Genomic DNA, 15,502 nt, shown 5'->3' on the forward strand with positions numbered 1-15,502 from the left:
CTGTGAGGGTCCTGACCATTGAAGAACAGGGTGAAAGTAGGCTAAAAAAGTATGTAGAGAAACAGATGAACTAAAGTAAGTTATTATAGAACTACAAAGTGCTTCTATGGTAAGTGGAGCTGATAAAATGGACACTGAGTGTAGAAACAAGGAGCTGGTCATAATGTTATGCCTTATCGGTTTATATAAACTTAGATTTTGTTTTACAGTACAGGTCCCTTACAAATGTATGTAATTTTTCAACTTCAACTGTATTTGCCTGCTTTGTAATACCAACAGATGATTTTATTATTTTAGTTTGTATAAATCAGTATTTTGGCTGAAATCCTGCTAATTTTATGGGTCTTTTATCCCATTATTTTGATTCTATTCTACTTTGCCTCAACTGTCAGAGACCTGAGAAACTCCATTCCACTGAAAAGAATGTTATGCAGAATGCAGAAAAAAGATATAATAATATTCTATACAATTATAACTTTTCCCTAATGCTCAATGTCCTCCATCAGTTTGTTTTTTATCAAGCCAGATGTTTTCCAACTGTCCTTCCTCTGGTCCTTGAATTTGAGGTCATGTGTATTAACCTTGCACTGTGCTTTGTTTCAATTTTTCGTCTCTAGAATGTCATTAACACATTTACACAGACAGCCCAGCATGAACGTTGCTTTTTTCATGGTAACGTGAATGTGGGTGTGGATGTCAGTGTGGAGGAGCTGAAGAAAGCCTACCATGCTGTTGTGCTTGTGAGACAGAGTTTCAAACATTCATTTTTAATGATGATATCTACAGTATTATAAGCTTTAGCAATGAACATGTGTGATCTTGTTGGTTTGATTAGTGTTATGGGGCAGAAGGAAATCGTTCTCTGGGAATTGCAGGGGAGAACTTGGCTGGCGTGCTCTCAGCCAGAGACTTTGTTGGGTGGTACAATGGGCTCCCCAGCATGAAAGAGGTACTATACATTCTTTTATTTAAACAATTCAGATTTTGCAGTGGTCCCAGTCTTGATATTTAGGATTTATATGCGCACAAATGTTAATGCACAACTAGTTTATATTAAATAAACATAAAAAATTCTTTAACACTAAATCATAACATTCTGGTTTCATAAAAATGATAATTCCATTATTTATCCACCTGCAGATGATTAAAAAAAATACACACATTAATTTAAAGACAAATGTAAACATTATTAATAGGGCTCTACTAAATTCATGAAAATGTGCTTAATTTCACAGACTTTCACAGATTAAAAAATCTTTTAAAAAGTGCCACATTTCATGGCAGTCATTAAATAACACAAACTGAATGATATCCCCCCCCCCTGCATCCTCATAATCAGTTGGGAGTTTTTCAAACTTACTTTTGTCTAACTGATTGCTAGTGTAACTGAGCATCTTTAGAGTTTGCTACGTTTATAAAGAAATAAATAAACTGTACATAGACAAACTATCAGACCACAGACAGATGATCACGTGTGTAGAGAAGCACATTTTATGGAATCCCAAATGCTTTTAATACGTAAACACACATCAAACATTAGCACACTACACCACAAAAAAGTCTAGTAAAATAAATTTGATGGCGTATAATGCCGTATGATATTGCATATTGCACCTCATATTTCATACGCTACGTGAATGATAAATGTTAAATCGCTAAACGCAATTCTTAAATTTTTTTTATAGCAAATTGCATATTACACAGGAAGCAGCTTTTTTCACAATGAATTAGGTAGGGCCTTAATTATTAACCATAGCTTTTATGTTTACAAGAGAACACAATGGTCTTGTCCCCCAGTGCACTTTGACCATGATAGGTATTCAGACCACCTCTGCTATGGCCACTCAGTGCTCTGGGGTTAAGATATTTGAAAACAGCTTTTTGAGAATCTAGATCATCTGGTTGATCCACATTGCCTCTGGAACCATGTTTTAAGAAAAGACTGCACATTATGATCAAAACCTTATCCAAACTGTAATGCACAATTGAATTAGCACTTCAGTTTTGAGCTGCTTTGCTGCTTCGGGGGGTAAACTGCTTACAGTCACTGAGAGAACAGATTCAAAATTGTACAACATATGAGGAAAACAACACAACACTGGTTAAACACATTTTTTCCCCGTAAGCACTAGTTTAATACTTAAATGTGTATTAAATTGTACAAGGGAATACAAGGGAATGAATGCACATAATGTCCTTTGGTTGCATTACTATATTTCATTGCAAAGAGGTCTTCAAATTTTACAATCCCCCTAAGTTACATGCTAAAGCTTGAAATACAACCATACATACTTTTCAAGCCTACATACTTATGTGCTGTAAATTAACGTCTGTATCCCACAGAATGTCCCAGCTGTCCTGGCCAGCCCATCTGGGTTGTTATGGGAATTCAAAAGAACCTTAAAGATTGACACAGACAACTGGAGTATTAGCAAAAGCAAAGCCCAATTTATTGATACTTACCCAGCTGGGGGCTTCATTTGTTGATGCATACATACAACGTGTATAAACCAAGGAGATGAAGTGATCTCCTCCCCCATTGTCCAGCTATTTCAACCCTCTCCTTACACATGCAACACACACACACACACACACACACACACATACAGACCCATACAGACCTGTGTCCAGGGTCATTAAACGTTCTGCAACAAACGGTACTGCATATGTACAGGGGTTGGACAAAATAACTGAAACACCTGTCATTTTAGTGTGGTAGGTTTCATGGCTAAATTGGACCAGTCTGGTGGCCAATCTTCATTAATTGCACATTGCACCAGTAAGAGCAGAGTGTGAAGGTTCAATTAGCAGGGTAAGAGCACAGTTTTGCTCAAAATATTGCAATGCACACAACATTATGGGTGACATACCAGAGTTCAAAAGAGGACAAATTGTTGGTGCACGTCTTGCTGGCGCATCTGTGACCAAGACAGCAAGTCTTTGTGATGTATCAAGAGCCACGGTATCCAGGGTAATGTCAGCATACCACCAAGAAGGACAAACCACATCCAACAGGATTAACTGTGGACGCAAGAGGAAGCTGTCTGAAAGGGATGTTCGGGTGCTAACCCGGATTGTATCCAAAAAACATAAAACCACGGCTGCCCAAATCACGGCAGAATTAAATGTGCACCTCAACTCTCCTGTTTCCACCAGAACTGTCCGTCGGGAGCTCCACAGGATCAATATACACGGCCGGGCTGCTATAGCCAAACCTTTGGTCACTCGTGCCAATGCCAAACGTCGGTTTCAATGGTGCAAGGAGCGCAAATCTTGGGCTGTGGACAATGTGAAACATGTATTGTTCTCTGATGAGTCCACCTTTACTGTTTTCCCCACATCCGTGAGAGTTACGGTGTGGAGAAGCCCCAAAGAAGCGTACCACCCAGACTGTTGCATGCCCAGAGTGAAGCATGGGGGTGGATCAGTGATGGTTTGGGCTGCCATATCATGGCATTCCCTTGGCCCAATACTTGTGCTAGATGGGCGAGTCACTGCCAAGGACTACCGAACCATTCTGGAGGACCATGTGCATCCAATGGCGGTGCCGTGTATCAGGATGACAATACACCAATACACACAGCAAGACTGGTGAAAGATTGGTTTGATGAACATGAAAGTGAAGTTGAACATCTCCCATGGCCTGCACAGTCACCAGATCTAAATATTATTGAGCCACTTTGGGGTGTTTTGGAGAAGCGAGTCAGGAAACGTTTTCCTCCACCAGCATCACGTAGTGACCTGGCCACTATCCTGCAAGAAGAATGGCTTAAAATCCCTCTGACCACTGTGCAGGACTTGTATATGTCATTTCCAAGACGAATTGACGCTGTATTGGCCGCAAAAGGAGGCCCTACACCATACTAATAAATTATTGTGGTCTAAAACCAGGTGTTTCAGTTATTTTGTCCAACCCCTGTATGTGTGTAACCAAAACTGTGTGTCAGGGTCAGTATGTCTTTGTATTTAAAAACTTCAAGCAGTTATTCTATCCCTGTTAATTTTACCAAGAAAGCAGAAACCTATAAGTTTAATGCAAATCACTAATAAAATTAAAAAAATTTAATAAAATTTCTGTCACAACAGTAATCCAGAATACTCCAAACTCCTTTTCGCAAGACTGGGACTGTGCGCTATATGCAGACTCTGCAAAATAAATGATTCTACATTTTTTATTAAATGAGTGTGAAGGAATTATTGTTCTATAATACTCTATCAATGTGTCCATGTACAGCTGGATCCTGATCTGAGCTGTGAGACGGTGGTGATTTTGGGCCAAGGCAATGTGGCTCTGGATATAGCCAGAATCCTTCTAACTCCACTAAATCTGCTTACGGTATTCACAGCACACATTTATAATATTTTTTACACAGTCCTTAAAAGGTTACCAAGTTATATAAACTGAATAACAGAATAAGAGATCATCATATTTTGAGTTCTATTATTTTAGAAGAGGTTGCCAACAGAGCAAACCAAAATAAGTCAGGGACCAGATTACACAGAAGGACAGATCTGGAAAAGAATACAGACAGCTCAGTCCATCATGAAGTGGGTGAAAATATGGATTTGAAGCCACATTTACTGCAAACTGTTACAAGAGATCCAGTTGTGTAGTGTTGTAGGGACTGGTAGGCACACAATACAGAGAGCTCTTGGATTAAACAATTACTCCTTTGAATGAGAAAGCATGTCAAAGACCCAAAGCAAGACCTCCAAAACAATGCTTAAGTAATTTAAATGGCTTTTATTTTTGTATTTTGTATTTTTTTTTGGAGAAAATGAATGTTTCTTAACATTATTCAAAGTAATAAATGCAAGTTTGGGCAGCACGGTGGCTCAGTGGGTAGCCTTACAGTAAGGTGGTCTTGGGTTCGATCCTTTCTGTGTGGAGTTTGCATTTTCTCCCTGTGTCTGCATGGGTTTCCTCCTGGGGCTCTGGTTTCTTCCCACAGTCCAAAGACGTGCAAGTGAGGTGAATTGGAGATACAAAATTGTCCATGACTGTGTTTAACATTAAACATGAATAACTACCGTTTCTGTCATGAATGTAACCAAAGTGTAAAACATGACGTTAAAGTCCTAATAAATAAATACTAGATAAACAATTATTCATGTAAAAAGGGTTAGGGGCCAGCGCCGAGATTCTGAACTCCTTGGTTTAAACTCGGTGTTGCCACCGGTCGGCTGGGTGCCATCTGGCGGGCTAAATTGGCAGTGCCTGCAGCAGACACTAATTGGCCATCGTATCTGCTAGGGTGTGACGACCGGACTATGTGTGGGTGGGATCTTCATACGCTGTGTAAGGACCCTGATTGGCGGAAGAGACGCCTGTGCAGAATGCATTGGCGAGAAGAGGAGGGCTGTACACGTGTCTGAAGAGGCGCGTGCAGCGACGTGCTCTCCTCTGATGCAATCGGGTATTCCTCAGCAGCAGAGGACAAATTGAGTGTGCTAAATCGGGAGGAAATGCATAAAAAAGGGTTGGGGATGTAAGCAGATTTTTAGGACTAGTTTGGGTTTTCTGTTTGAGCGTAGTGATGTAAAATTTCATTGTTTGACACATTGTTTAATTAATCCATTAATCATTCATTACAGAAGACTGATATTACCCAGCATGCGCTGGAAGCTCTTGCAGCCAGTCGAGTACGCAGGGTTCTGATTGTGGGACGAAGAGGACCTTTACAAATCGCATGCACCATTAAGGTATAGAACATCTTTGTCATTCTATCCACCAGAAACGGTTTTACACTATTCCCCTCACATGCTCTGACTTACCTTAGTATGTAAAAAGTGCAAACTAGGCAACTCTCACAAAAAAGACCTGCAAGACCTGATTTAATAATAGAGTCTACAGATTTCAATTTAGAGATGATGTAACGTGGCATGTTAGGGTGCAAATTCAGGGTGTTGGTCAAACAAATGATTTATTAAGCACAGGCATTGGGATTAATAAAACCTACTAAACTTTTTTTATTAGGGCTGGCTCGATACCACTTTTTTATGTCCGATACTGATACTGCAAATTGAGTATCTGTCTAAACCAATACCAATCCGATACCGTCGTTTCTCCTCTCATACAACTAAGCAGTAATAATACATGTCTCAATGCACCATGGTTAAACTAGCTATCTAAATAACAACGCTCAGACTGGGAAACAAATATTCTAAAGGAATAAATACAGAAGCTACAACGTCACACTTATGCAAAACTGCTGTTTTTAATTTAACTTAAACACAGAACATTTAGCAGCATTTTTGGCTTGTGAATGTCAATCAAACATGATGGACCAGTTAGAATTGAGGCAGTTGAGATTTTCCTTTAAAGTTCTGTCACATTTTAGATTAGGGATGTCCCGATCCGATCTCAAAGATCGGGATCGGGGCCGATCAAGGCATTTTTTAATTGATCGGAATCGGCTTTACTAAACCCGATCTTAATCCCGATCTTTTGTGTTACGTCAGCATGTCCGCTGTGTGGAAATACTTTAAATTGAAAAGTAAAACAAGTCCAACAGTGAGGTGTAACGTCTGCAGTGTGAGCGTTTCACGAGGCGGTGGGAGCAGAGCTGCGTTCATGTGTGAGAGTGTGTGTGAGTTAAGGATCACACCGGTTTACAAGCACGCTATTTCATGTTCTATGGAAGGCCTAAAGGGTCAAAACACACTCACTTCGTGTACAAACGTCCATCAAACCATTGTCACAATACAAGCACTTTAAGAACTGGCTTTCCTTCATAACAAAAGAGCCTTTCCATTTTATTTTGGTATTCAGGTTTTACTGTAATGCTTTTAAGTAAATTTTTTCTTATATTCAAGTTAACTTCTACACAGATTTCTGTTCATTTTTAGTGTATCACTGCATTTTTTTTCTTTGAATGTAAAGCTTAAAGTAAAACTAATTATCTCACTCATTTTGATTAATTTTGTAAAAATACAAAAACATTAAGCAATAGTTTGGATGCAGCATTTTTCCCTTTAGCACTGCAGAGCTATTTAGTTGTTAAACATATACACTGGATTAATTTGAATAACTGTAATGTACTTGGTGTGCACTGTGTGAACAGTATTATCTAGTTCTTATCTAGACAATATCTAGAAAATACAAGTATCGGTTTGAGAATTGGTATCGGATCGGGATCAAAATTAATAATCGGTATCGGGAACAAAAAAACGTGATCGGGACATCCCTATTTTAGATTATTTAAAACCAAAGCGCGCATATTATGAACGCTGCTGGATTTTGAAGAGGACATCTGGGGCTAAACGGGAAACAGTGTAGTTTGTTTTATTTCATAACACTAATGGATTAATTGTTGAGGATGTGAGAGATCTCCAAGCCGGGATAACGGTGTAGTTTGTTTTATTTCATAACACTAATGGATTAATTGTTGAGGATGTGAGAGATCTCCAAGCCGGGATAAGATAGGTTATTTATCTCAGGTGAGCGATTTATTATTTATAAAGTGATTTTTATTGTGTTCAGATTTTTTTTAAATGCTAAAAGTTTAAGTAGATCAGTGTGTTTTAGGACGCAGCCGAGATTTGTTTATGTGGGATTTTAGATCATTTTAAGCTGTAAAAAACGAAAACTCAGAACCACATCCACATCAGAGCGTCTTGTTGATACGCTGACTTTTCTTCATTGTAACCACCACATGCTTTTTTGAAGACTTAGGCAAACACACACGTACACACACACAAACACCAAATCTACCTCATCTCGGAGATACAATCCTGACAGAACTTGTTTTTGCCTCTTACAAACGCCACAGAGCCTCTCAACAAAACATAAAAGGTTAATGTTCTGCGTGAGCTGTAGCTGAAACTTAGTTCTGAAAGTTGCACAAATTAGAGGCAATGTTTATGTATTATTGTTTATTATTATTTATGACTTAGTTTTAGGTTGCCTGTATACATTGTAAAAGTAATTTAATTTATTTTTGATGTCTTTGTTTTTGCATTTCAAAAATGTTCTCTTTAAACTGTCCTGTATTCAAGGAACTAAAATGTGCAGTTTGTTTTAAGAGACGTGTCTTATTTAATCTTAAATATTTATTTTTGCTCTTTATTAATGCAAAAGTATTTCTTATCCGATTACTCGATTAATCACTGGAATAATCGATAGAATACTCGATTACAAGAATAATTGATAGCTGCAGCCCTAGTTGGAACGTATCTTCGTGTGTTATTTGTTTTACACACAAACAATGCACATTTACATTAAATGTTATTTACATTAAGCCACAGTATCGGATCGGATTACGGATTCCAGCGATTTGGGCCAATATCGGACCGATACTGAATATCGGATTGGTGCCAGCCCTACTTTTTATGTTCAGTATTCATTTTAAACCAGTTCCACACAATCGTTGCTGTGGTTTATTTACACATAGACCTTTTATACAAATACAGTCAAAACTTTATAAAGAGACAAATCAATTATTTCTGCAACTGTTTCCCTTTGACTGTATTAATAAATAAATAAATAAATGTAATGTAAAAGTTTTTTATAAGTTTATTGTAACCACCAAAGAAAAATCTCTGAAGTGGAAGCTGCTGAGTGACACTGTCCCCAGTCAAGCAAGTTTACATCGCCATGGGCTTAGGTGCTGCCATTTTAGTTTTTGCCAAAATAAAAAAATAAAAAAATAAAAATAAAGCTTGTTTGGCTGTGGACAGTTTCAACCATGTTCCAGTTGCTTCTCACTAATAAAAGAGCTGTTTTGGTGATTCTTGGATTATATCTGACCACCTGGATAAGTTTTTTTTCCTCAGTATACAGGGACAGTTTTGGATTTCTTTCTAAACTTCCTGGAAGAACACTGTTTTGTGTACTTTGTAATGGATGCAATTAAATTTGCCCTGTTTATATGGGCTTAGAGAAGTTAAGAGGCATAATCAAACATAATAAGGACATACAAGGAATTAGTAGACCAGGCAACGATGTTAATTACCATTTTAGAATTTTGTAGCGGTAAAATACGCTAGCACACCAGAGCTGGGATTTTAAATACATTGTATCGAATCTGGGCAGCTTTATGAACAACGTTTGGCATCCAGGTTGGGGTGCAGATAGGGACCTCATTACTGATGCAATTACTACCTCTGCTGGCAGATTGATGGCGTCTGCACAGAGTAGAGAAATAATGCTGATCAGGATGTGGCTCTCCTTGCACAAGGCTGATCCGCATATAAACTCGCCTCGTGTGGGTGAAAAGATGCAGTCGGCTACTGCACGTGTCAGAGGGGGCATGTGTCAATTTGCTCTCCCCAATTGGGGCTTAGGTCAGCACTAGTAGAGCGGAAGCTTAATGCAATTGGGTAAAAAATTGGACGTGCTAAAAAAATCGGGAGAAAAAGGGAGAAAATGCATTAAAAAAAATAATTTGTAAGCAACCAAATTTAAAATGGATAAAAGGATTGCAGTGTGTAAATGTTGACCCAGCATATTTTTAGCAAACCCACAATTAATTAGTGAAATGAACGAATGAATGAATTCCTTTTTGTTGGACAAATATGTGTGTTCTGATCATTTACTTACAGAAGAGAATCAATTGCAGAATTGAATGAAATGAAATCCATTTTGAAGAAGCTGTAATATATTTTATTAGGGTTGTAACAATACATTGTGTGGTGCTCTATACAGCAAAAAGAATGTTGATTTAAAAAGTTGTAGGCTTGTGTAATCTAAGACAATTAAAGCAACCTACTTTTAGGCATTTGGGCGGCACATCCGTATATGCTAATGTGCTAACTTACTGGCCTTGAGGCGATGAGCTGAGCCACCGGCCTAGTCAGGCGCTCCACAGACACTTTACAGACACTATTGGCAGTGTTTAAGAGATAGAAGGTTTTTTGGTGTTTGTCCTGAACTCAAAAATTAGGAGTGGACACATAATATATCCACAAAGTGAACCAGAGAACGACCCATTCTGCATGCCTAGGTGCTTGGTTTTATACACCTGTGGCCAGGGAAGTGATTGGAACACCTGAATTCAATGATTTGGATGGGTGAGTGAATACTGTTGGCAATATAGTGTATTTACTTGACAATTAGTTGTCAGTATAATCACAATCAAATTAGGGCATATGGCATAAAAACTCAGCAATGCCAAATCAGGAATGCGGACCAGAATGATCCACTGTGACAACCCCCTAATACAGAAGATTTTCATTCACTGTAGTTCCACAGAAGGTAATTATTATTATTATACCTATAAAATTATAGTGATTTGTTCTGTCTCTCTACAGGAAGTTAGGGAAATGATCAACCTACCTTGTACAACAGCTGACCTGTTCCCCACTGACTTTGAGGGCATCGCCGAGACTCTGAAAGGTACAAATGCACAAATTGGTGCAGCAGTATTGTTTTTAATAATCTCTATAGTCGTGCACTTTTTAATGTGGTTATCAATTAATTACAATCAGATTAGAAACTCAGATTATGTATTTGTTTAAACATTTATTGTTGTTGGACACAATAGGTGTTTAAGGTCGTTGAAAATCATGGAAGGACAGAGTAAATTCAGACATAATATGTCTATTCTTGAACCACTTAAATTAGAAATCTAATAATAGACATGGCATACATAATTCACCCTGTATATTACAATACGAATTAGTACATAAGAATGCTGTTTGTCATACCATTTAGTACTTTAATGCATGCATGGGCTGTATTTTATCCATCCATCCATCATATAAAGGCATAGTTCTCTTTATAACTCAGTGCAGGCTGCAAAATCAAATATGTATTTTACACTTTAATATAACTACTGTTTACAATACAAAAATATAATGTAATTCATTCTAATGGCTTTGGTAAATTAGGATGGTGCCCTGAGAGGCTGCTACAGTGTTTTAATTCTCTTCCTCTTTTTTTTTTTTTTTTCTTTCTTTTGGTTGAGACTTTTAAGGGTTGCTACAGTGGATCATTTGTTTCCACCTAGCCCTGTCCTGAACATTTTCCTCTGTCACCCCAACCATCTGCATGTCTTTTTTCACTGTATCCATAAACTCCCTCATACACCCTTCTCTCCTTTAAACAGGGAGGGTTGTGGAAAGGGAGTTCAGCATAAAAACTATCAAATCATATATACGGATGAACAGTGTTTTAGTGTTTTGCTAATGCTTTGACTTTACAAAGATTATTCTCAACTCTGTTTGTATTGAGTACAGCAAAAGTAAGCTTTTATATGGAAGTACTCTGCTTCTACAACCCCAAATCAGAAAAAGTTGGGACAGCATGGAAAGTGCAAATAATAATAATAATAAAAAACACAGAGTTTTAGCACCAAGGATACCAAGCAATTTAGTGTTTCAGGTTTTATTTTGTCCCATTCTTCCTGCAAACACGTCTTAAGATGTGCAACAGTACGGGGTCGTCGTTGTTGCATTTTTCGTTTTAAAATTCTGGCCAGTCCAGTACCCATACCCTCTTCTTCCACAGCCATGCCTTTGTAATGTGTGCAGCATGTGGTTTTGCATCGTCTTGTTACAAAATGCATTGACGTCTCTGGAAAAGATGACGTCTTGAAGGCAGCAAATGTTGCTCCAAGATCTCAATGTACATCTGTTCTGCATTAATGCTGCTTTAACAGAAATGTAAATGACCTTTGCCAAGGGCATTGACACAGCCCCATACCATGACAGACCCTGACTTATGGACTTTGTTAACAGTCCTTTTTCCAAAAAGACCTGGAATGCTGATTCATCTGACCTAGGGCTGCAACTATCGATTATTTTTGTAATCGAGTATTCTATAGATTATTCCAGCGATTAATCGAGTAATCGGATAAGAAATACTTTTGCTTTAACAAAGAGCAAAAACAAATACATATTAGATTAAATAAGACATGTTTCTTAAACCAAACTGTACATTTGTATTCCTTGCATACAGGACAGTTTAACATTTTTTAAATGCAAAAATAAATAAATCAAAAATAAATCAATTTACTTTTAAAATGTAAACAGGCAACCTGAAACATCAGGTCATCAAGTCATAAATAATAATAAACAAAAATACATGAACATAAGCCTGTAATTTGTGCAACTTTCAAAACTCGAAGTTTCAGCTACAGCTCACGCAGAACATAAAGCTTTAATATTTTGTTGGGAGGTTTTGTGGTGTTTGTAGGGGGATAAAAATCTGTCAGGATTGTGTCTCTAGATGAGGTAGATCTGGTGTGTGTGTGTGTGTGTGTGTGTGTGTGTGTGTGTGTGTATGTATGTGTGTGTTTGCCTAAATCTTCATAAAAGCCTGTGGTGGTTGAAACGAAGTAAAGTCAGTAAACATGAGTAAAGTAAACACGAGTAAAGTAAACACGACGCTCTGATGGTGTGGATGTTATACTGAGTTTTAGTTTTATCAGCTTAAAATGATCTCAAACTTTCTGTGGTTTTCTCTGTCCAGTCTCCTCCTGTTCGCTACTTTCTCTCTATATTTTGCAGTCCGCGCTATCTAATCTCGGCTGCGTCCTAAACTGATACGTTCAGTTCGCAGGAGCGGCGAACGTGTCCAAATACGTAGTGTTCATTAAACTGTCCGCAAAAAGAACCCGGATTAAGTCCTGTTAAGTTCTGTTTATGTTTAAGATATTTTGGACGCAGCCCTCAGATTCTTCACGTCACCTGCACACAGCGTTAAACACGCTGCGCAAAAGTGAAAGTCGTCCGTGTGAAACACTGTGAGCTGTATATGGTTGTGCGGATTAAACGATTCCTCGATGCAAAAAATTTGAATCGATGATTTTTAGTAATCGATTTACTCGAGTTACTCGAGGAATCGTTTCAGCCCTAATCTGACCACAATACACGTCTCCACTGTGTGGTGGTCCATCCTAGATGCCTCCGAGCCCAGAGAAGTTGATGCTTCTGGACATGGTTAACATAAGGCTTCTTTTTTGCACAGTAAAGTTTTAAGTGCCATTTGTGCATGTAACTCTGTATTGTACTGCTTGACAAAGGTTTGCCAAAGTAATCCCTCACCCATGTGGTTATATCAGATATTGTTGAGTGGCGGTTCTTGATGCAGTGCCGTCTGCGGGATCGAAGATCACGCTTGGCCTTTACGCACTGAAATTCCTCCTGATTCCTTGAATCGTTTAATGATATTATGCAATGTCGAGGGAGAAATATGCAAATCCCTTCCAATCTTTCTTTGAGGTACATTGTTTTTGAACATTTCAATAATTTTCTAACACATTTCTTGACAAACTGGAGATCCTCTCATCATCTTTGCTCATCAAAGACTCAGCAGCTTTTAAACCAAACCATGATTACAATCACCTGTTGACATCACCTGTTTGGAATCACATCATTATTTAGTTTGTTCACCTCATTACTAGCCCTAAATTGCCCCCGTCCCAATTTTTTTGGAACATGTTGCAGGCCTGAAATGCAGGAATGGAAATGAATGCTAGGGGGTATGACAAGGTGGTTAAATTACATATCCCAAAAGGAGCAAGCACTGACAAGCACTTCTCCTTTTGCAACAGAACTGATGAACTATACCCACTGTTTAACTGATTAAACTGATTAAACACAATCACTTCAACACTATTAAAGCTTGACAAATAAATTCAAATGGCTGAATGTACAAAAACAGATGAGTACAGCAGTTTTTACTGTTGACTGGAAATTAAGTTATTCTATTAGTCTACTGCATGCTGATACAGCACACTTTTATAAACGAAACATGTTTCAGTTCCTTGAATATCGTGAAATACAGAAGTTCTTTTAAAGCAGCAGATGATCTAGCTAAGAAATTAAACAGTAATGATCTTCTACATGATCAGGACATATGACGTCAATACAGGGTAGAACTAAGGGGGATTGAGAAGGTTAGACAGTGGTCACAGACAGAAAACCCCTCTTTCTCAAAGCATTTGTACATCGACTGCTAACATTCTGTGTGTGTGTGTGTGTGTGTGTGTGTGTTCTAAACTGCAAACCTTCTGCTCTTGTGATTGCTTTGAGATATTAATGATAGCCGCAGAAGATAATGTCCTGCCAACATCTGATTCACATTCACACTTTTATTTTCAGTTTGGAGAAACTCATTTTAGGGCAAGCCGTAGCCTAGTGGTTAGGGTACTGGACTAGTAATCAAAAGGTTGCTGGTTCAAGCCTCACCACTGCCAGGTTGCTGCTGTTGGGCCCTTGAGCAAGGCCCTTAACCCTCAATTGCTCAGATTGTATACTGTAAATGTAATGTAAGTCGCTTTGGATAAAGGTGTCTGCTAAATGCTTAAAATGTAAATTTTAGAGGTGAAAGTCACAGGAAGGACACATGCAATCTAAAGTGCAGTCCAGAGTTTTTGCAAATGTTTGTGATGGATGAAGGTTAGAAGGGCAGCCTTGTCTAATTGCATTTTTGGAGACTGTAGCAGCTTGATCACATTATGTACCTGGTAAAGGATGTTAAACCAGACCACAGTGCAAATCTGCAACTGAAAGGCCTCTGTGGGTGCCTCGTGGATTTTGGCAGATCTCTCAAACCACCCCCTTGCCTAACCTTTCTAATGTCTTAAATGTTTTTTTTTGTTTCAAGTATATTTGAAACAAATATACAAGTATATTTTCCCTTAATCTTAAATTATAGAATAGACATTACTGTAATAAACAATAATAAACAACAATACACAGTAGTACTGTACTGTTCATGAAAACACACATCACATTTCTTTATTATTTCTTTCTTTATTTCAATAGTGGGGCGGCACGGTGGCTAAGTGGGTAGCACTGTCGCCTCACAGCAAGAAGGTCCTGGGTTCGATCCCCAGGTGGGGCGATCCGGGTCCTTTCTGTGTGGAGTTTGCATGTTCTCCCCGTGTCCGCGTGGGTTTACTCCGGGAGCTCCGGTTTCCTCCCACAGTCCAAAGACATGCAAGAGAGGTAAATTGGAGATACAAAATTGTCAATTACTGTGTTCGATATAACCTTGTGAACTGATGAACCTTGTGTGAAGATAAACTACCGTTTCCTGTCATGAATGTAACCAAAAGTGTAAAACATGACGTTAAAAATCCTAATAAACAAATAATAAACAAATTTCAATAGTGTTGTTTTTTGTAGGTGTATTTTCACGAAAGAATAAATTCCTTCTTCTCTCTTACTCAATGTCCCTCTGTCTGATACACAGTGACAGCTACAGGCAGGAGTAATTATACAACAACAAAAAACTGCGCTTTCTCTTCACCTTCTCTGGGGACATTTTAATATTGAATTTTACAAAATATAAAGAAAACGCCATCCGCTGTCCAAATGTTCGCTCACTTTATATATATATATATAGAGAGAGAGAGAGAAAGAGAGAGAGAGAGACTGTCGGAGTCAACTTGTTCGTGACGTATTGTGTTTTTCGTAGCCCGAAATTTGTTTGTACGTTAAGTTGAAAAAGATCGTTCGTAACCCAAATGTTTATATGGTAAACCGTTCGTAACTCAAGGGTCCACTGTATATGAAGTAGGGTTGCCATATATGTCTGTTCTGATATATGGCA

The 15,502-nt window shown here is 38.3% G+C and overlaps 1 protein-coding gene across 2 annotated transcripts in view; it reads left to right on the plus strand.

Annotated features, from left to right (window-relative positions):
• Positions 1 to 15,502, plus strand: part of fdxr (ferredoxin reductase) — a 72,078-nt gene that overhangs the window by 16,120 nt on the left and 40,456 nt on the right. For both annotated transcript variants that reach the window (XM_063002854.1, XM_063002855.1), the window contains 5 exons: positions 618 to 740; positions 836 to 949; positions 4,235 to 4,336; positions 5,596 to 5,703; positions 10,252 to 10,336. In XM_063002854.1, the coding sequence (XP_062858924.1) occupies positions 618 to 740; positions 836 to 949; positions 4,235 to 4,336; positions 5,596 to 5,703; positions 10,252 to 10,336 (532 nt within the window). The remainder of the gene's footprint in view (positions 1 to 617; positions 741 to 835; positions 950 to 4,234; positions 4,337 to 5,595; positions 5,704 to 10,251; positions 10,337 to 15,502) is intronic.

This window comes from Trichomycterus rosablanca, chromosome 10, assembly GCF_030014385.1.
Source record: "Trichomycterus rosablanca isolate fTriRos1 chromosome 10, fTriRos1.hap1, whole genome shotgun sequence".
NCBI classification, from domain to species: domain Eukaryota; kingdom Metazoa; phylum Chordata; class Actinopteri; order Siluriformes; family Trichomycteridae; genus Trichomycterus; species Trichomycterus rosablanca.